Here is a 21,787-nt window from a genome sequence, read left to right as displayed (position 1 = left end):
TTTTAAATTAAATGATGACTGACAAAAAGTCTGATGACTAATTTGTGAATTTCCGACCGACTGCTCAAGGTAATTATTTTTTTTTACTAGTAATTGAGGTTAAGTAATTATTTATTATTTTTTTTTATTAATTAGGTACTGAGTGATATATTTTTTTAATATATATAAATTTATATATATTAAATAATGGCGAATAATAGTGAGGTCTGGGTTCAATGGTTCACGTGTTGTCTGAGCCAAAGAGGAACTGGATCACGAAATCAGAATCAGAATCAGAACCAGAACCAGAACCAGAGTCAGAATGGAGGCAAGGGAAGACAAAGACAGAGATTGAGAATAGACAGGAGTATGATCGGAGCTCCGATGAATTTTCAGCACACGGGTCATATAGGAAGTGGTGACTTGGACATGGAGAGCGCGCACTTGTCGGTGATACAGCATCAGATGCAAGGCAAGGGTGGATATGAAGCATCGTTTGGTGTCAAGGTAATTTATTACTTATGATAAAAAACTAAATTTTATGGGGAATTTTTGAAATATTTTAATGGTTTTGAAATTTTTTTTGAGGGTCAGGTTATAAATTTTCGAAACCTGGGGAATGGAAAAATTTTATGGGGATTTTGAATTGAAGGAGGTGGAAAATGACCCATTGTTTAGGGTAATTAGAGGAGTAATTAAAATTACTGAGTGATTTTAATTAATTACCAGGTTTGAAAATTGAGAATTTTAATTTAATTATTTGAATAAATTTAAATTACTCAGTAATTTATGGGGGAATTGGAATTTCCTCTGGGTCATTTTAAAGGAAATTTTATGAGGAATTTTATAAAATTTTAATGGTTTTGGGATTCTTTTGGGGGTCAGTTTATAAATTTTCGAAAGCTGGGGATCTAGAGATGGGAAATAGAAAAAATTTATGGGGATTTTGAATTGAAAAAGCTGCAAAATGATGCAATTACCAGATTTTTAAAATTGGGAATTTCAAATTTATTTTTTGAATAAATTTAAATTACTCAGTAATTTATGGGGGAGTTTGAATTAATTATGGGTCATTTTAAAGGAAATTTTGTGAGGAATTTTATAAAATTTGAGTGGTTTTGGAATTTTTTTTTGGGAGTCAGGTTATAAATTTTCGAAACCTGGGGAATGCAAAAAATTTATGGTGATTTTGTATTTATAGAGCTGTAAAATGACCCATTATTTAGAGTAATTAGAGGAGTAATTAAAATTACTGACTAATTTTAATTAATTACCATATTTTTAAATTTGAAAATTGGAAATTTGAATTTTATTTTTTGAATGAATTTAAATTACTCAGTAATTTATGAGGGAATTTAAATTAATTACGGGTCATTTTAAAGGAAACTTTATGAGGAATTTCATAAAATTTTAATGGTTTTGGAATTTTTATAAGAGTGGGAGTAATAAATTTTTAAAAGTTATTACTTTTGGCGGGAAGTACTTTTGAATTTTTATTGAGTCAGTTTATAAATTTATGAGGCCAAGGAATCTAGAGATGGGGAATGGAAAAAATTTATGAAGATTCTGTATTAAAAGAGCTGCAAAATGACCCATCATTTAGGGTAATTAGAGTAGTAATTACTGAGTAATTTAAATTAATTACCAGGTTTTTAAATTTGAATTTTATTTTTTGAATAAGTTTAAATTACTCAGTAATTTATGGAAGAATTTGAATTAATTATAGGTCATTTTGAAGGGAATTTTATCAGGAATTTTATAAAATTTGAATGGTTTCTTAATTTTAATTAGGGACAAAGTAATAAATTTTTAAAAGTCACTACTTTCGGTGGTTTAATTTTAAAATTTCATCAAGAGTCCGTTTAAAAATTTATGGGGCTCAGGGAACTAGAGCTGGGGATTCAAAATATTTTTTTAAAAATTCTGAATCGAATTCCCGACAAAACCACCCCCTCTAAACTTCAATTACTCCCCAAATTACTGAGTAATTAAAATTTATTTAAAAAATAAAATTTTCTCACCATTCAAAATTTTTCCTCTTCATAATTTAATTACATCTTAGTAATTACTGCACTAATTACCTTCAGTACTGGGTCATTTTATCAGGAATTTAATACAGAATTTGCTAAAAAAAATTTTAGTTCCCCATATTTTACTCTGGGCTAAAAAATTAAAAATCCCAAATTTCTTTTAAAAAAAAATTTTCCCGCCAATTAATAATTACCCAGTTCTAATTACTAATTAATTTTTTTTTAATTACAGGCATGCTGAGACCTCCAGTATTCAAAACTCTAATCTCAAAAAAAAATCTACACAATTGTGTAAATAAAAAAAAAAGAAATTAACAAACTTTTAAAAACTTACGTAAGTCGAGACTGTTTTTCCATCGTCATTAATATTAATTATCATAATTAAAATAACAACAGCATCTCAGTACCTCAAAGTTAAATATTTAACTGATAACATGCATAATTAAACCCGATAATTATTATAATTTATTAAATTACAACAAAAAAAGAACGTCCGTAATTTCGCTCAATTTAAATTTTTAAAAATTACCGCCAAATTTTTATAAATAATAATAATTGCTTGTGCCTTCGTCAATTAGAACTTACAGTAATTACTGCTCATTAAAAATAACAGAAAAAATTTATAGACACAAAAAATATTTTCCGCGAATTCGCGATCGCGAGTTAGAATTTTTACAAAAAAAAAATAAAAAATATGAAATATATACAAGTACAGCAATTACTCATTAGATTAATTAGCAATTAGTAATTAGTAATTTTTAATGATTAATTTTAGTAACCGCCAAAAAACTTTATTTTTTTTATTTTTTAAATCCGCGGATTTCGCGGCCACGAAATTTTTTTTAATTAAAATTTTATAAAAAAATAATTATCCTAGTTGACTAATTACATTACTAATGAGTAATTAAAATACAAACTGCCATTTAAACACAAGCTAATTAAAAAAAAAAAAAAAAATATCAATTTTTAATAAAAAAAAAATTTTGTCTGAATTTTTTTTTCTACATAATTATTTATTGTATAGATTTTAATTAATTATAATTACTTAAGATTATTAATTATTTAATTAATTAATTAGTGATAATTATTATTATTGTGAGCATTAAAAATAGTGCAATAGGCGATCAAATTAATTTATAAATTTTTTTTTTAATTATTGTCATGTAATTTTTATCGATAATTAGTAAATTTAAATTAATTAATTAATGTAATTTTTTTTTAATGAGTAATTAAAACTTTAAATTATGAAATTAAAATTTTTTGTCGAGTTGGAATTTTTTACTTTTTTTTCAAGGGCAGCGATGGGGGAAAATGGACATCATGGGAGGTCATTTTGTAGGAAATTAAATGAGGATTGAAATAAAAATTAAGTGGTTTCTTAATTTTGAATAGAGGAGCTGCGATTTTTTGAATGAAATTTTAGACAGTCGGAATTCAAGTGAACATTAATATAAAAAATTTATTTTAGTTTTATAAATTCGAGAGAGATATTAATTAACCAAGTCAAGTAAATTAATCACTATTAGCGTCGGCGTTGTCGTTATCTCCGGCACTCTCAGAGCCGCTGTTGGAAGTCGCGTTGGATTCTTCGTCGGAATCTTTTAGTACTTTGCCTTTTACACTCTTTCTGGGTCTTGTTGTCTCGAAATCGGAACCTTCTTCGTCAGATGAATATATATTTGAAGCAGCGACTGTAATAGAGATAAATTATTTTGGTGATAAAATATATGAAATTGAAAATTATTTATTATGAAGTAAATATTTGAAATAAGTATGGCTTGTTGGTACTCTTTCCAGCGGAAATTCTATTCTCTACAACTTTTGTCTCTTACAATTTTTCCCTAAACCCAATAGTTTCCTAAATAATTACTACTAGTACCAAAAAAAGTAACTAATTACTACAATTATTTTTCTAATTACCCCAAGTATGGCTTGTTGGTACTCTTTCCACCGGAAATTTAATTCCCTACAACTTTTGTCTCTTATCACTTTTTCCTAAACTCAATAGTTTCCTAAATAATTACTACTGGTACCAAAAAAGTAACTAATTACTACAATTATTTTTCTAATTACCCAAAGTATGGCTTGTTGGTACTCTTTCCACCGGAAATTAAATTCCCTACAAGTTTCGTCTCTTATAATTTTTCCCTAAACCCAATAGTTTCCTAAATAATTACTACAAGTACCAAAAAAGTAACTAATTACTACATTTATTTTTCTAATTACCCCAAGTATGGCTTGTTGGTACTCTTTCCACCGGAAATTCAATTCCCTACAATTTTTGTCTCTTATCATTTTTTCCTAAACTCAATAGTTTTCTAAATAATTACTACGAGTACAAAAAAAAGTAACGAATTACTACAATTATTTTTTTAATTACCCCAAGTATGGCTTGTTGGTACTCTTTCCACCGGAAATTAAATTCCCTACAACTTTTGTCTCTTACAATTTTTCCCTAAACCCAATAGTTTCCCCAAAAAATGGCCGGTCACTCACCTTTGGTTCCCTTCTTAAACTTGCTCTTGATAGCCGCCAGTGAAATGGCTCCCTCGTCATCAGAGCCATCGTCATTATAATTATCAGCAGCATAGCCAGCACTTCTACCCGCGCCCCTCCCACTTCCAATTTTCTTGACCTTGCTCTGATTTTTCATGGCCATCCTCAGCTTCTCCTCCTCCTTCTTAATCATCTCGTACCGATTCTGGTCAGGATTAGCGCCCACATGACTCAGTACCTTGATACCCGAGGCCTTCTGGGACCTGTCAGCCAGCGACATCGTCATCTTCCGGTGAGTAAACGACTCAGTAGAGTGAGGCCTGAAGGTAAGTTTGGTCCGGAAGACCGCTTGGCCCTGCAGACCAGTACCTTGTCTTATATAAAGATGATTGTGGTCACCCTGGAGCGGCTGCTTGTAGACATCGAATATCTCCGAGCCCAGATGAAGGCTCATGCTGCCGTCCGACCACCTCACGAACCTCGCGTTGCTCTCTTTGGTCGGCTTGCCGTCTTCCCCAAAGACGTCCTTCCACCTGATGGTATTTTCTACCTTGAGTTTAAGTCTGGCTCTGCCCTCCTCATCTAGAGTCTCCTCCTCGTCGATCTCATCCTCGTAGGTCTCGTGGTCGAACGGCCGGGTCTCGACGGACAAGAAATTCGGCAGCTTGACAAAATGGATCTCCCGACCAAGATCAGTCGAAATCTTGGGAATTTCGACGTCGATCCTCGTCTCTGGGGGAGGTTCTGGTTCCTCTTCTTTTTCTTTCTCTTCAGGATCTTCCCGGGGCTCTAGATCCCCGCGTTCGCGGCTCAAACTCCTGGATCGAGAGGACCGTTCTCGGGATCTGGAGCGAGATCTTGATCTGGATTTAGACCTGGACCTGGATCGGGACTTGGACTTTGATTTCCCTGGTGATTTTTCTTTGTCGTCATCGGAACTGATGTCAGAGGCGTCCCCGAAGAGGGCGTCGGCGGTCGGTTTGTCCTCTGGGGCTGGAGGCTCTTCCTCGGAGTCAGTGTCGATAAGAGCGCGGTGACGTTTCACGATTTTTTCAGATTCTGATGCAGATCCGCTGCCTTCGCGGACAGTCCGTTTACGTTTCGTCATTTCTACGTCGCTGTCGTCACCGGATTTGGCTTCTTGATGATTCGGTGAACTGACAGCTTTTGGAGATGGAGATCTAGATCTGGACCTAGATCTTGCGGTTTTTGTGCTACCAGGTGATGCTGGACGTGATTCCTGATCTACTTTTGATGCTCCAGGTGATTTAGATCTAGATCTTGATCTAGATTCAGCATTTCTTGATGTTCCAGGTGATCTAGATCTTGATCTTGATCTAGACCCAGCATTTCTTGATGTAGCTCGTGATTTAGATCTAGATCTTGATCTAGACCCAGCATTTCTTGATGTACCAGCAGATTTAGATCGTGATCTTGATCTAGATCCAGCATTTCTTGATGTTCCACGTGATCTAGATCTAGATCTTGATCTAGACCCAGCGTTTCTTGATGTAGCTCGTGATCTAGATCTAGATCTTGATCTAGATCCAGCGTGTCTTGATGTTCCACGTGATCCAGATCGTGATCTTGATCTAGATCTTGCTCCTTTGGTGCTGGCAGGTGTAACTGATCTAGATTTATCATTTCTTGGGCTCGCTGGTGATCCAGAATGTGATCTAGACCTAGATCTCGCTCCCTTCACACTACCAGGAGATCCAGAACGTGATCGCGATCTAGATCCGCCGGTTCTCGCAGTGCCTGTGGGAGATCTGGATTTATTTCGCTGACTTGTTGGTGTTTGAGATCTGCTACGGGAACTATGATTCGAATTATTGCTCTCTGCTGACGCAGATCTTGATCGCGATCGCGATCTAGATCGGGAATTTGAACGCCGGCTTTTGGGTGAACCTGGTGATGATCTACGGCTCGCTGGAGATGCTGCTTTGCTAGATCTGCTGCGGTTGCTCTGATGACTGCGTTCAGATCCACGGGAAGTCCGGGACGCATTGGAGGCAACTGACCCTGGAGATCCTGATCTGGGACTCGGGCTGCGGGATTTTGAGCCACTGGATCTACTGGAGTATGATCTTGCAGGTGAACCCTGAGATCTTGGACTCGACATTTTTTTTTCCTGTCAATTTAAGAAAATTATTATGAGTAAGAATGTAGCAGACATCAGAGAAATTTTTGATTATAAATAGATACAGTAAATAATTGATAAAATTAAATTTAAAAAAAATGCACATATAGTTTTTTAAATTTTCTACATGTGTATTTTTTTAGTTTTTTTATTTAAATTGTTAAAAATAAAATTCAAAAATTTTTAAGTGTCTGCTAACTTCCAGATCATTATTCACACTCATAATTACAAATAAGTAGAGTAAGTAATTAAAAAAAAAATATTTACAAAAAATGCACTTATGAATTTTGAAATTTTTTAAATGTGCATTTTTTTTTAAATTTTAATTTTCCAATTATTTACTCTATTTATTTATAATTTTTAATTCGTCTGATGTCTGCTGCATTCACACTCAAATAATTTGATGAGACTGACGTCTAATAATTTTTGAATTTTTTTAAAAACGATAAATTTGAAAAAAAAAATATTTTAAAAAAATGCACCTATAGTTTTTTAAATTTTCTACAAGTGCATTTTTTTATTTATTATTTTTTGTTTTAATTGAAGTGTTGAAAATAAAATTCAAAAATTTTTAATTGTCTGCTAACTACCATATCATTATTCACACTCACAATTACAAATAAATAGAGTAATGATAGTAAAGTTAGCAAACATTTGAAATATAAAAAAATTTTTTTAACAGACAAATAATGAAAAAAAAATATTTCTAAAAAAATTCACATGTCGGAAATTTCATAAACTATACGTGCAATTTTTCAAAATATTTTGTTTAATATTCATTTTTTTGTTAAAAAAAATCCAAAAATTTTTGAATGTCTGCTAATTTTATTATCATAATAGAGTAAGTAATTAAAAAAAAATATTTACAAAAAATACACTTATAAATTTCAAAATTTTTTAAATGCGCATTTTTTTGAAATTTTAATTTTCCAATTATTTTCATGATACTGAAGTTAGCACACGTCTGATAATTTTTGGATTTTTTTTTAAGACGATAAACCATAAAAAAAAAATATTTGAAAAATTTGCACCTGTAGTTTTTTAAATTTTCTACATGTGCATATTTTTATCTTATTTTTTTGCAATTAATTTGTTGAAAAACAAAAATTCAAAAATTTTTAAATGTCTGCTAACTTCAGGATGATTTATTTTCTCTATTCATTAATAATCAAATATTTGTCTGATGTCTGCTGCATTCAAACTCATGAATTATTTGATGAGACTGAAGTCTAATAATTTTTGAATTTTTTTTAAAAAATAAATTTGAAAAGAAAAATGCACGTATAGTTTTTTTAATTTTCTACATGTGAATCTTTTAGTTTTTTTTAATTGAATCGTTGAAAATAAAATTCAAAAATTTTTATTTGTTTGTTAACTTCAGGATCGTAATTATTTGAGGTTATTTTTGGTCAGAGCGAAATAATTTTATAAAATTCTACAGTAAAACTAATTTAAATATTTTTACGAAAAAAATGAATGAAGCAGATGTCAAAAAAATTTAAAATTTATAATAAATATGAATATAAATATTCATTTATTAATTATTTACTCTACTTATTTATAATTTTAAATTTATCTGATGTCTGCTGCATTCACACCCGTTATTTACTTACTTATTATTATTAATTATTAATTACTAATTATCAATAATGACTGCTGTCATTTAGATAATTTAATTGTAAAAACAATCACTCGTTACTTGCAATCACTTGTAATCACTTATTTTTATTTATATTATTTTTGGTTAGAATCAGAAGTAGAACGTTTGTGTGAATTTTTAAATTGCGCAGACGCGGGCGCGTGCGCATGAGTTGCGATTGTGGAGTTTGAATTTTTTATACCCGCGGTCAGTGAGAGTTTGGAGACGATGACGAGTGGGTGATTTTTTTGACACTTGGTTAGAATTTTGTGGTTATTTTAATTAATTATTAATTTCAAAAGTGTAATGAGTGATTAATGATGATAATTAATTAGTAATTAATATTTAAAGTTATAAATTTTTGAGTGTTTGTGGATTAATTTATTCGTTGGTCAGTTTCGATCTCGGGTCAGGACGCTGGTAAAAATTGAATGCGTTGGTGAGTAATTTTTTTTTATTGTTGTTAATTAATTAAATGAGTAATTAGTTGGGTCATTAAGACAATTTTTTAATTATTTTAATGTCGGAGAATAGGAAATTATTTATTTTATTATTTTTTGTGGAGTGAAATGAAAATGGCGGCGTTTCTATGAAAAGGCGGGAAATTAAATTTATTTGAAATTTTTAAATAATTTATAAATTAATAATTTTATTGAATATTTAAAAATTTATAAGAAATTGGAGTAAAATTTAATATTTTTTAAGAAATTCAAAATTTTATAAACTTAAAAATTTTTTTTTAATTTTGAAAATAAATAAATTTTTAATTTGAATTTTAAATTTGAAAAATTCTAATTTTTTACTGAAAATAAATAAAAAAAATTAACTTGAAATTTTACTCATTTTCCTTAAATTAAAAATTGAATTTTAGACTCAAAGTCAAAATTTCAAATTTAATTCAAAATTCAAAATTAAATTTTAATTTAAAATTAAAAAATTCTATCAATTCTCAAAAATTAAAATGTTTTTTAAAAATTTTATGACAAAAAAAAAATTCAAGTTCCTTTTTAAATTTTTTAAAATTTCCCGCCAAATTGAAATATCCGCGCAGCCACGTCTATCTAAATTCTATCAATTCTCAAAAATTAAAACGTTTTTCCACAAAATTTTACAACAAAAAAAAAAATTAAAATTTCCATTTAAACTTTTTTAAAATTTCCCGCCAAATTTAAATATCTGCAGCCGCGTCCATTTTAATTCCAAGTCCCAGCGGACACACCAAGATGGCGACAGGGCCTAATGCCCAATAATAACGAATGAAAATAGAAAGAAAGAAAAAAAGGGTGGGGGTCTTTGAAGGAGGGGAGGAAGTGAGTGAATTCATTCACCAAAACGACAAAAAGTAGGGATAGAAAAATTTTTTCAACAAAAGGGAGCAAGCGTAGATGCATTTTCTCATCACGCATGACACCTGTTGCCTTTTATATATATTTAAATATTTTAAATATTTATTAAATTATAAATTAAACTGCCCAGTAACAAATTTTCGTAATAAAGTTTATGAATAATTAATAATAATAAAATTTAAATTAAACTAAATAATGGCGGGATCGTTAGAAATAAAATTTTTACTATCGAGACATAAAGCCTCTTTATTACGGGAATTAAATACAACGGATTTGCTAAGTGTACTAGTTAAACGAGGAGTTATTAATGACGTTGACAAGGATGCAGTTGCTGGTAATCCTGAGCAATCAATTAACGCAGATATCGATTTATTTATCGATATTATCGGAGCAAAAGGTTTCGATGCCTTTAGAGAATTTTGTTTTGCTTTGGAAGCTGAGTGCCCTAATGTTTTGACTGATCTATTAGTTGACCAACACAGCGTCACTGGTAAATTATTATTTTCATATTTTTTACAATCAATATATCGATTCATCGATTTTTTTATCGATTTACAAAAATTTTTCAATTTCTATGGGAGTAATTTGGAGTTTTTTCGTTTAAATTGTAATTGTGACTTAGGAATTCATTTTAAGGGAAAATACTATAAGATCTTTTTTGTAGGAAATTTAAAGAGCTACAAGTTTGGTCCTTATCATTTTTATCATATCTTCGATAAATAAGCGGGTAATTTAATTTTAAGTGAGTGATAAATTTTTGGATTTAAATTAAGGCCAATTTCGGAGTAACTTTTTATTTTTGTTATTGTGAGTAAAGTATTGGGTTGAGGTCAGAGGTTGTAAGAACCTTTTTTGTAGGAAATTTAAAGAGCTACAAATTTGGTCCTTATCATTTTATCGTATCTCTGATAATTAACCGGGTAATTAAATTTCAAGAAAGTGAGGAATTTTTGAGTTCAACTTGACATGAGTTCTGGAGTATGAATTTATTTTTGTGTTTATGGCTGAAATATTGGGTTTAGGTCTAAGATTATAAGGACCTTTTTTGTAGAAAATTTAAAGAGCTACAAATTTGGTCCTTATCATTTTTATCGTATCTCTGATAATTAACCGGGTAATTAAATTTCAAGAAAGTGAGGAATTTTTTATTTCAAATCAACGTGAGTTCTGGAGTATAATTTTCTTTTTGTAATTATGACTGAAATATTTGGTTTAGGTCTTAGACCCTAAGGACCTTTTTTGTAGGAAATTCAATTTCCGACAAAAAAAGTTTCAATGAATTTTTCCCTAGAGCCGACGGTTCGCGAGTTATTTCAAATTTAAAATTAATTTCCTTTTACAGTTGAGGCAGGTAATTAAATTCATTATTTATTTCAGGGAATTATCAAACAAATGAAAACAAAGAGGAACCAAAGGAGTCAGAGGAGCAGAAAAATGATGAGGATGTTAAGGAAAACAGAGAAAATTCTCTGGTGATAACAATCGAGGACGAGGATGACCAAGAAGATACCAAAAATGTTGATATTATTTACAACGACGAGTCAAGTACTAAAGACTGGTGAGTTTATATCGACATTTCCTTATATATATATATATTTTTTATGTCTATTGACATTGGATGGTTTTTAAAATAAAAGAGTCTTATACTGGAAAAACCGGAAATCGCGGAAACTAGTAGTTACATGAGTTATTTTTACCTTTTTATTGCAAAACTCGTTTAAAAGAGGTCGCTGTTGCATGAAAGTTTAAAAAAAGTAGACCGATTTTACTTTTTTTTTATTTTCAAAATAGAAACTTTATTTAAATTTCCATAACTCCTTAAGGATTGACTTTGAGTAAAAAGTCACAGAGACCATTTTTGTAGGAAATTTAATTTTCTATAAAATTATTCCTTATCATTTTCTTGATATCTTCGACAGAAAAGCCGGAAATTAAATTTTAAGATAGAAAATTCTTAGCGGACTTTTTGAAAAAACTTTAGAGAAAATTTTAAATTTTTATTGTGACTAGAAAATAGAATTTGGAAAAAAAATTTGAGAAAGTTTTTTGTAGAAAATTTAGAGAGCTACAAAAAAGGTCTCTTTGGTTTTTTTTCTAAAGTTGGTATTTTGGGAGTTATCGCATTTCTGAGAAATGAAAATTTGAAATACGGAATTTCGTGATTTTTTAAACTCCGTTACGGAAAATTGAAATTGCGGTAAAAGGATTGAGTTTAGAGGAAAAAGTTAAGGAAGATTTTTTGTAGAGAATTAAAAGGGCTAGAAAAAATATTCTTACACTTTATTACCTAAACCTGAAAACTCAGGAGTTGCGGTTAATTATATAAAAATAAAAAAAAATGTGGGAGTTTAATTTGCTGAGAACAGGAAATATAATATTATTATATAAATAAATAAGCTTTTGTCTTGTTAATTATTTCTCTCATTACACGTACCCAACATTCTGCGAATTACCACGATGGTAAAGATGGTAGCGATGGTACATACTCGGTATATAACAACCACTAGGTCAATGATCACTAGGATTATTACAATCACTTTAATTCGTTATTATCTCTTTATCATCTCTTACAGTTTATATATATATAGATATATATATTATACAATATAAATAAATTATAAGGACAGACGATAAAAGACAATATAGTTAATTTTTTTTCTTCCTGTCAAAAAAAACGTATATATAAATTACTGTAATTTAAATTTAATCAAAAAATAAAATTTAAATTTCCCATTTCCAAATTTAAAAATTTTGCTATAAATTTAAATTACTCATTAATTACTACAAATAATGGGTCATTTTGCGGCTCTTTTAATACAGAATCATCCGAAATTTTTTTCATTCTTCATCTCTAGATCTCTAGACCCCATAAATTTATAAACTGACTCCAATAAAAATTCAAAATTACTTCCCGCCAAAAGTAATAATATTCGAAAATTAATCACATCCTCTCGAATCAAAATTAAGAAACCATTCAAATTTTATAAAATTCCTCATTAAATTCCCTTGAAAATGACCCATAATAAAGTAAAATTGCCCCATAAATTACTGATTAATTTTAATTTATTCAAAAAATAAAATTTCAAATCTCGATTTTTAAATTTAAAAATCTGGTAATTAATTAAAATTACTCAGTAATTACTACTCTAATTACCTTAAATGATGGGTCATTTTACAGCTCTTGTAATACAGAAACTTTTGAAATTTTTTCCATTCTTCATCTCTAGATCCTAGGTCTCATAAATTTATAAACTGGTCCCTAAAAAAAATTCAAAATTAGGTTTTTTTTTAAAAAAATCGTGTTTCATTTTACCCCATTCTCTGTGTATAAATATATAGATATAGAGAGATATATGTATGAGTCAAAATATGAAGGTAAAAATAAACCTCTTAAAAAAGTAAAAAAAAAAAAGTAGAGCAGGAAAAAAGGGAGAAGGGAGAGTTCATTGCTATTTACAGATTATTTCTAGATCTGCATCATCGTCATCCCAAAAGTTGTTCCATACTTTGCTCCACTCCAGTATTTACTGTTTCTATTAACACAATTTTATATATAAGTTACAAACGGGCATATGTTTATAAAAATAATAATGCGGGTAATAATAAAAAGTGTTTTATTGTAAATACAACGAGTGTATGCTAATAATACAATAATAATAATAATAATAATAATAATACAAAGTAATACGTAAAATGTACACTGGTTACCGAAATTACATAGACAATCAATTGGACTATTTTTTAACATTAAATGATGTGTACGACATAACAAACACAACTGGATTGTACGACTCGTTTTGGCAAGTGGCAGTTTAAAAAAACATTCAAATAATAATAATAATAATAATTTATGCGCTTTTTTTAGATTTAACTCAATTTTTTAAATTTTTATTGATATGTAGAATTTTTTTAAAAATCGGCATCCGATTTTTTCGAGTTGGGTTCCATATATCGATTTTTTTTCGATATATCGATATTTAATTCGAGATATCGATTTTTTTATATTTAATTTTCATACACTGATTTATTGATTCGATACATCGATTTTGGGATCGATCTATCGATTTTTTTATATTCGATAAATCGATTTTTTAACATACGATTCCCATATACTAGAATTTTACTGATTCGATCCATCGATTTTTTTATATTCGATAGATCGATTTTTTAACATTCAATACATCGATTTTGGGATTGATCTATCGAGTATTTTTTATTCGATAAATCGATTTTCTAACATTCGATTCCCATATACTTAAATTTTACTGATTCGATCTATCGATTTTTTAACATTCGATCCATTGATTTAGGAATCGATCTATCGATTTTTTAATTTTCGAATTCCATACATGGAATTTTAATTAATTCGATACATCGATTATGGAATCGATTTTTACTATAAAATATCGATTTATCGTTTAGTTTTAATTCGATATATCGATTTCTTAAAAATCTATTTCCATACATCGATTTTTTATTGGTTCGATAGATCGATATCGATATCGATTTTTTCAATACGCTTATATTTCATATAAATAATCGATTCGATACATCGAATTTGCATTACGTAATCGATCTATCGTCTTTTCGATACATCGATATTTCGTAAAAAAATATCGATTATTTAAATTTGACATCAATTTATTTTTATATATCAATCACTACATTCTATATATCGAACTTATCTTCGAGATATCGATTATTTATTGTCTTAAATCGCCTACTAGATTCGATATATCGATTTTTTTTCAAATATCGATTTTTAAAATCCAAAAAATTTTTATAAAAAATATCAAACTTAACTATCGATAAATCAAAGTTCCATTCGATATATCGATTACAAATTTCGATATATCGATATATAAATAATTTAACACAATATATACACATTAAATAATAAAATTTCTATTAACACAAATTACAAAAAAAATTACTACATTCATATAATTTGCTTAATTTTATGTATCGATAACTTTGTCTGAATCTCTTGCAAAGTTTTTCCCTTTGTTTCGGGCACAAAGAAAAACGCAAAGACCGCCGACATCGCCGCCATACTTGCGAATGTCCAAAAGGTAACATCCGGTCCCGTAGCGTCTACCATACTGGGAAAAAATTTCGTCACCACAAAAACCAGACTCCAGTTGACCATAATACTGAGACTACTAGCGACGCCCTTAGTTTCCGGTGGAAAAAGTTCCGAAATTACCGCAAAAGGTACCGACCCATAGCCGACACTGAAGACGACATTGAAAAGGGCCAAGGAGGTCAACGGAAGCCACCCCACGGATTCGAGGTTCACTTTTTCTGCCTGCAACTTGAAGTAGTAGCCCAGGACCGCCAAGCAAATGGTCATCGCAGTTCCCGAGATGACCAGCAGAGGCTTGCGCCCAAATTTGTCGATCACAGACGCGACCACGACCGCCATTATGACCTCGATGATCCCAATAATGATCGTGGCAATGAAGGGATTCACTGTACTGCCCGCGTCTTTGAATATTTTCACGGTATAGAACAGAACCGCGTCGATGCCGCACATTTGCTGGAACCACATCAGGCCCACGCAAGTCCCCAGAGCCTTTCTGCCCGCTCTTGTACCGATCAAATCTCTAATTCCGCCCTTCCTGCTCTCGACTCTGTCTGCCTCTTCCTGCAAAATCGATATTTCTTTTTTAAATTCGTAGTCTTTGCCGCGCAAAGTCCGAAGCGAGCGTTCCGCTGTTGCTATGCGGCCATTTTGAACCAACCACATTGGAGACTCGGGCAAGAAATAGATCAAAACAAAGGGGACTAGGGTTAGGCAGCAGGAAATATTGAAGGCCATGTAGTCAGCGTAGGCCCCGACCACGTAGACAAAGACCACGCCGGTGGAAAAAAGGAGGGGGAAGAAGGACCCCAAGGCCCCGCGGATTGAAGGCTCCGAGATCTCACCGATGTAAACTGGGACTAAGACGCAAGCGGATCCGGCCCCGATCCCGCCGATGAATCGGGCGACGTAGAGGCTGACCAGGTCCCGGGTCAGGATTATCATCAGCCAGGAAATCAAAAAGGGAATCGCGGTTATTATTATCGTTGACTTCCGGCCTATTTTGTCCGCGACCTTCCCTGCGGGAACCGCCCCCACTATGGCGCCCAGGGCCATCAGTGCGCAGACCCAGGACATTTTGTTGTCCGTCATGTCGATCAGGAATGAGGTCTCTGATGTCAGGTACGGGCCCACTGGGGAGGTCCAGCTTAAATTCATTCCTGCTTGCATTGACATCAGTCCCGCTGTAAATAAATTATTTGCGATGTTAGTTTTTTCTTTTTTTTTTTTATTCGGGTCATGGTGATGAACAAAAGAAGGTTAAGATATTGGTTATATATTTATAAGTATATTGATTTTGTTTATCTATTATCGAATGAGTTTTATGACCGATTAATCTGTTAATTAATTTTTTTTATTATTTGCAATTGATTATTTTTTTTTATTTACTAATTCTAGTAAAAGAATTCGAAATTTTTTTTTTTTTAATTGGCGGTTTGAATTTAAATTTTTTTGAAAATTTGCCGCCAAGTTTATTTTTTCTAAATCGCACTTAATATTTCTAAAATTTTTATTAAATTAAAAATTTTTGTCAGAAATTAAAAAATTTTTTGAAAAATTTAAAATTTTACATAAATTTTTCTCAAAAATCGAACTATTTTTTGTTATCAAAAATTTTGTTACCGGAAAATTTCCACTGAATGTTTCAAAATTTCAAAATTTTTTTTTACATCAAAATTTTTCAGAAATTTTATTTTTCAAAAATTTTCTCAATTTCCATAGAAATCAAATAAATCCTCAAAATTTTCAAAAAATTAAAATATTTAGAAAAAAAATTTTCAAAAAAATCTTCCACTGAATGTTTCAAAATTTCAAAATTTTTTTTTTTTATCAAAATTTTTCAAAAATTTTATTTTTCACATTTTTTCAAAAATTTCCTCAATTTTCATATAAATCAAATAAATCCTCAAAATTTTCAAAAAAATCAAAATATTCACACAAAAAAATTTTCAAAAAAATCTTCCATTAAAAAAAAAAAATTTCAAAAAAATCTTCCATTACAAAAAAAAAAAAATTTTTCAATAAAAAATCCCTCTGACAATAATTTAATTGCAATCTCAACAAATCTACGTTCTATATTTAGCCCGATAAGAAATATTAAACTCATATCATTATCATTATCAAAAAATCTTAATAAAATAAAAGAACCGCTCCCGAAAACTCACCAATAAGCGTCGATGTATATTGAAAAAATTTTTTTCCCTCAATTAAAGTCTTCGTGCTCTTAATTAGCATCGGCTCGACCACATTTCCCTTGTCCTTATCCTCCATCATTTCCATTTCCATGATCCAGCCCCACTATCACTCCATAAAAATATTTACTTATCACAGTAACAATAATCCACCGAACCCAAATAAACAAAAAATAAAAAAAAAAAAAATTCACAAAAAAAAAAAATGTCAAAATTAACAACCGCGACAATTAAAAGTCTCGAACTGAATGTACATTTATTACACTGACAATCTTGTCTCGTTTCGTTATCTCTGAAGATTTATATACCAATAATTAACTATTATATCTTCATATATACATATATATTCATATATACATTCATATATATATTGACAATTAATTTTTTTTCCATTATAATTCCAGGATAGAAAATTTTTTTTTATTCGATTCCATTTCCGATAAAATGAATTATTATTTAAAATATAAATATATATATTTATATATTAATAATATGAGTTGAGTGATCTTTTAAGTTGAATTGTCTTGATACAACTGTTGAATAAATGACAATAGCCCGCCAGATAATCTTCCTCTCCTTCGTTACATTTCATAACGCAAACCCCGTGATTAGTCCTCCAATCACAACTAAAAGATTTTGTTATATATATATATATATATATATATATATATATATATATATACATATGTAGATGTGTGTATTGTATCACTTAGTAGATAATCTACATATTTAGTACGCCTCCACTTCCTTGTCCACATTTCGAAATTAAGATTAAAAAAACTAAAAAATAAATAAATTTATAAAAATATATAAATTTATTTATTATACTTAATTTTACCTTGAAATGAGTGAATGCCGTAGGTGCAATTGGATTAAATGGAAAATGTTAGGATGTCTAATCTTATCATCACTTATCAAAGATTACGGGTCTTAATGTTATTAATTACTTTTCTCAGATACTTTTTTATTTTATTATATTTTTTTTTAATGACATATTTATTTTTTTTTGTTGATTAGCGAGGGGATCGGAGAACCTGAGAGGTGGAGTGGGTTTCAGGAGGAGGTCCTTGATGAACCTGTTGATGAGCCGGTGAGTTTTTTTAAAATTAGGGGCTGGATAGATGACAGGGAAAGGAAATTTGGGATCATGTGATCTTGTATGATCATATTTAAATTTTTATATGATCATATATTATTATATACACTGATAGAAGGATTTTTTAATATTTAATAAGCCTTATTAACTGTTAATAAATAATTTTTTAACATCCCGATAAAAAAAGATTTTGTCTAATCATATATGATCATGCATAATTGTCTATATATGATCAGATCCAAAAATTAGCCAGGTCTGATCATACATAACTTGATCTGTTTATATATGAACAGATATGCTCATATATGATCATGCATGAACGAATATAGTCGGAGGTCACCCGTCCAATTAATGTCCCACGCCGATGCTGCTTAACTTTGATTATCGATAGATTGTAGTCTGATCCTCTAGTCTGTTCTACACTTATAATTAATAAAAGTTTATGGCATTACTTAATTCAAATAATCAAATCGATACTTTATACTTTTTAATTGCTGCCGAAGCCTTTGAACATTTTTTAAGTATTGGGGATTTAAGTTTGATTGATAGTTGACAGAATAAAAATTTAATAACTTTGATATTAAAAAATTGTCATATTATTTAATATAAGGGAGGGAGGGGCAAAAGGGGGTACTTAAGGAAATACCAAGTTTTCGAGGACTCAAATACGCTAAATCTTTTTTTTTTTAATGATATTCAAAATAAATAGAAGAAATTTTCAGTTACCGTTGAAAAAAAAATTTTTTCATTTCTGCGGGCAAAGTGGGATACCCCCGAAAAAAGGTAAAAAAAAAAAATTTCTGGATTTTAAACGAATTTGATTAAGTTGAATTTTTTTTTAAGTAATTTACATGAAGAAAAATTATATTTTACATGTTTATTGAATACAAAAGAAGAAAAAAAATTTTTAATAGTTTTTATCATAAAACAAACGTCATTAATATTTTTCAACTGACAAGTGATTTTTGAAAAAGTTTATCAAAAAAAATTCAAAGTAACGCTTAATTATATTTACAGAAGTTATTTTGGAATGTTTAAAAACCATTTAAAATATAAAATTTTTTTTTATCAAATTTTGGGGGTACCCCGTTTTGCCTACCCTAACCCCTTTTGCCTCCCCCCCTTCCCCTATACATTTATTGGAACTATATATATAATTAAATATTTATAGGTTTCATACCAATAAAGTCTGATCAGATCCAATCATATATAAACTTATGCACGACTATACATGAATTTATATTAGCCATGTCTGATCAGATCTAATTATATATAGTCCTATATCTAATTATATATATATGGGTTTGTATCAATCATGTCTGATCAGATCTAATCATGTATAGACTTATGTATGAGGGTTATAACAGCCAGGTATGATCATATCAAATTATACATAGACTCATATATAATCAGATCTGATCAGATCTAATTATATATAGACTTATATATGGGCTTATAACAGCCAGGTATGATCATATCTAATTGTACATAGACTCATATATAATCAGATCTGATCATATATAGACTTATATATGGGCTTATAACAGCCAGGTATGATCAGATCTAATTATGGATGGGGTCATATATAATTATATATGACCCCATATATATTCATGCATGATTATATATAACTTCATATATGATTATATATAATCATATATGAACATATATAATCATATATGAACATATATAATCATATATGATTAGACAAAATCTTTTTTCATCGGGATAGGATGATTTAATAAATATTTATTAACAGTTAACAAATCATTTATTAATTGCGATTTATTAACAGTTAACAAACATTTATTAATAGTTAATAAATCATTTATTAAAGACAACTTCGTAAACTGTTAATAAATATTTATTAACTATAAATAAATATTTGTTAATTATTAATGAATATTTATGAACTGTTAATAAATCATTTATTAAGAGAGTTAAATAAAAAGTGAGCTTAAAAGCTCTCTACTTTGACACTTTTTTAACCTCATAACTTCAATAAATAATAGAATTTAATTAGATGAGATCGATTTATAGTTTTCTTATAGAAAAAATAGAGAAAATAAAATGAATCATAAAAAAATAGTTGTAATAAATTACAGAATTTTTTTTTGCGGTGAAAAATATTAGGGTAACATATATTAAAATAATTTACAAGGTAAATTAAAAATATTTACAATTATATATAATAATTGTTTTATAATAATTGTTTCATTAAAATTTTTTTATTTTTTTTCAACAACAAATATGCAAAAAATAAATTAAAATAAATTAATATTTACATAAATATATCTTAAATTAAGTTACGACGATAAACAACATGCTTGATGTAACATAAATTTCATTTCATCACTACTATTTTCTATGATTCTTTCAGAGTATCTAAATCAGTTATATCATGCTCTACAGAAAAATGATAAAAACTATATAACTAAAATGATAATTATTTTTATATTAATAAGTTTAAAGGTTTCCGATATGTATGAAGACTTTAATCTTATTCGGTGAATTGTACTCTCTGATTAAACGACTCAATTCGACCGCACATATTTATATATGATCATGTGTGACTATATGTGTTCATATATGACGAAATTTTGATTAATTTCTGATCATACACCCTATCAGAAATGATCATATATGATCACACATATTTATATATGATCATGTATGTGTTCATATATAATGAATTTATGATTAATTTCTGATCATACACCATATCAGAAATGATCATATATGATCACACTTGTTTGCATATGATCATGTGTGATCCCGTTTGTTTATGTATGATTAAGTATTGATTAATTTGTAATCATGCGTGCATCAGATATAATCATATATTGTATCTGATATGATCACCCATGTTTACATATGATTATATGTGTTCATATACCACCAAATTTACATTAATTTCTGATCATCCACTCTATCAGATCGTATATGATCACATGCTTATATATGATCACATATATTAACAAGTAAGTTCATATTTTAATTTATTTATGATCAGATATGACTTATGACCCCACATACTGTCGGATATGATCATATATGAACACACATACTATCAGAAATGATCATATATGATCACAATTGTTTGCATATGATCATGTGTGATCCCGTTTGTTTATGTATGATTAAGTATAGATTAATTTGTAATCATGCGTGCATCAGATATTATCATATATTGTATCTGATATGATCACCCATGTTTACATATGATTATATGTGTTCATATACCACCAAATTTACATTAATTTCTGATCATCCACTCTATCAGATCGTATATGATCACATGCTTATATATGATCACATATATTAACAAGTAAGTTCATATTTTAATTTATTTATGATCAGATATGACTTATGACCCCACATACTGTCGGATATGATCATATATGAACACACATACTATTAGATATGGTCATATATATTCATATTTATTTGTATATGATCACATATCCTTCTATATCATCATGTATATGATCTCCATCATATGCAATCATATATGATCATATATTGTATCTGATATGATCATATATGATCACATATATTAATAAGTATGTTCATATTTTAATTTATTTATGATCAGATATGACTTATGACCACACATACTGTCAGATATGATCATATATAGATACACATACTATTAAATATGATCATATATATTCACATATATTTGTATATGATCACATATCCTTCTATATCACTCTGCATGATCTTCATCATATGCAATTATATATGATCATATATGAAATTTTCCCCAAAAATCTTAAAAATACC

At 29.3% G+C, this 21,787-nt stretch overlaps 4 protein-coding genes across 6 annotated transcripts in view; 2 read left to right on the top strand and 2 right to left on the bottom strand.

Moving 5' to 3' along the window:
• Positions 1-186: 186 nt before the first annotated feature.
• LOC130663897 (CDC42 small effector protein homolog) lies at positions 187-2,968 on the top strand. Its single transcript, XM_057463457.1, has 2 exons — positions 187-486; positions 2,242-2,968. Exons 1-2 carry the CDS (start codon positions 187-189, stop codon positions 2,248-2,250), a joined length of 309 nt encoding a protein of 102 aa, XP_057319440.1. The 3' UTR covers positions 2,251-2,968.
• Positions 2,969-3,442: 474 nt separating this feature from the next.
• On the bottom strand, positions 3,443-8,413 carry LOC130663789 (another transcription unit protein). Its single transcript, XM_057463256.1, has 3 exons — positions 8,259-8,413; positions 4,506-6,636; positions 3,443-3,700 (listed from the first exon to the last, which is right to left on the bottom strand). The coding sequence occupies exons 2-3, from the start codon at positions 6,625-6,627 to the stop codon at positions 3,522-3,524; spliced, it is 2,301 nt and encodes a 766-aa protein (XP_057319239.1). The 5' UTR covers positions 6,628-6,636; positions 8,259-8,413; the 3' UTR covers positions 3,443-3,521.
• Positions 8,414-9,658: 1,245 nt separating this feature from the next.
• The window catches only part of LOC130678274 (tight junction protein ZO-1), a 29,173-nt gene continuing 17,044 nt past the window's right edge, over positions 9,659-21,787 (top strand). For 2 of the 3 annotated variants that reach the window (XM_057485399.1, XM_057485403.1), the window contains exons 1-3: positions 9,659-10,120; positions 11,008-11,188; positions 17,923-17,995. In XM_057485399.1, the coding sequence (XP_057341382.1) occupies positions 9,826-10,120; positions 11,008-11,188; positions 17,923-17,995 (549 nt within the window). In that variant the 5' untranslated portion in view covers positions 9,659-9,825. The remainder of the gene's footprint in view (positions 10,121-11,007; positions 11,189-17,922; positions 17,996-21,787) is intronic. The other variant, XM_057485402.1, reaches the window with a different exon arrangement.
• LOC130678276 (facilitated trehalose transporter Tret1-like) lies at positions 13,231-17,407 on the bottom strand. The gene is made up of 2 exons (XM_057485405.1): positions 16,879-17,407; positions 13,231-15,897 (listed from the first exon to the last, which is right to left on the bottom strand). Exons 1-2 carry the CDS (start codon positions 16,997-16,999, stop codon positions 14,570-14,572), a joined length of 1,449 nt encoding a protein of 482 aa, XP_057341388.1. The 5' UTR covers positions 17,000-17,407; the 3' UTR covers positions 13,231-14,569.

This window comes from Microplitis mediator, chromosome 1 (assembly GCF_029852145.1).
Source record: "Microplitis mediator isolate UGA2020A chromosome 1, iyMicMedi2.1, whole genome shotgun sequence".
NCBI classification, from domain to species: domain Eukaryota; kingdom Metazoa; phylum Arthropoda; class Insecta; order Hymenoptera; family Braconidae; genus Microplitis; species Microplitis mediator.
The sequence above is the reverse complement of the archived record's forward strand: the minus strand, read 5'-3'. Positions and strand labels throughout refer to the sequence as shown.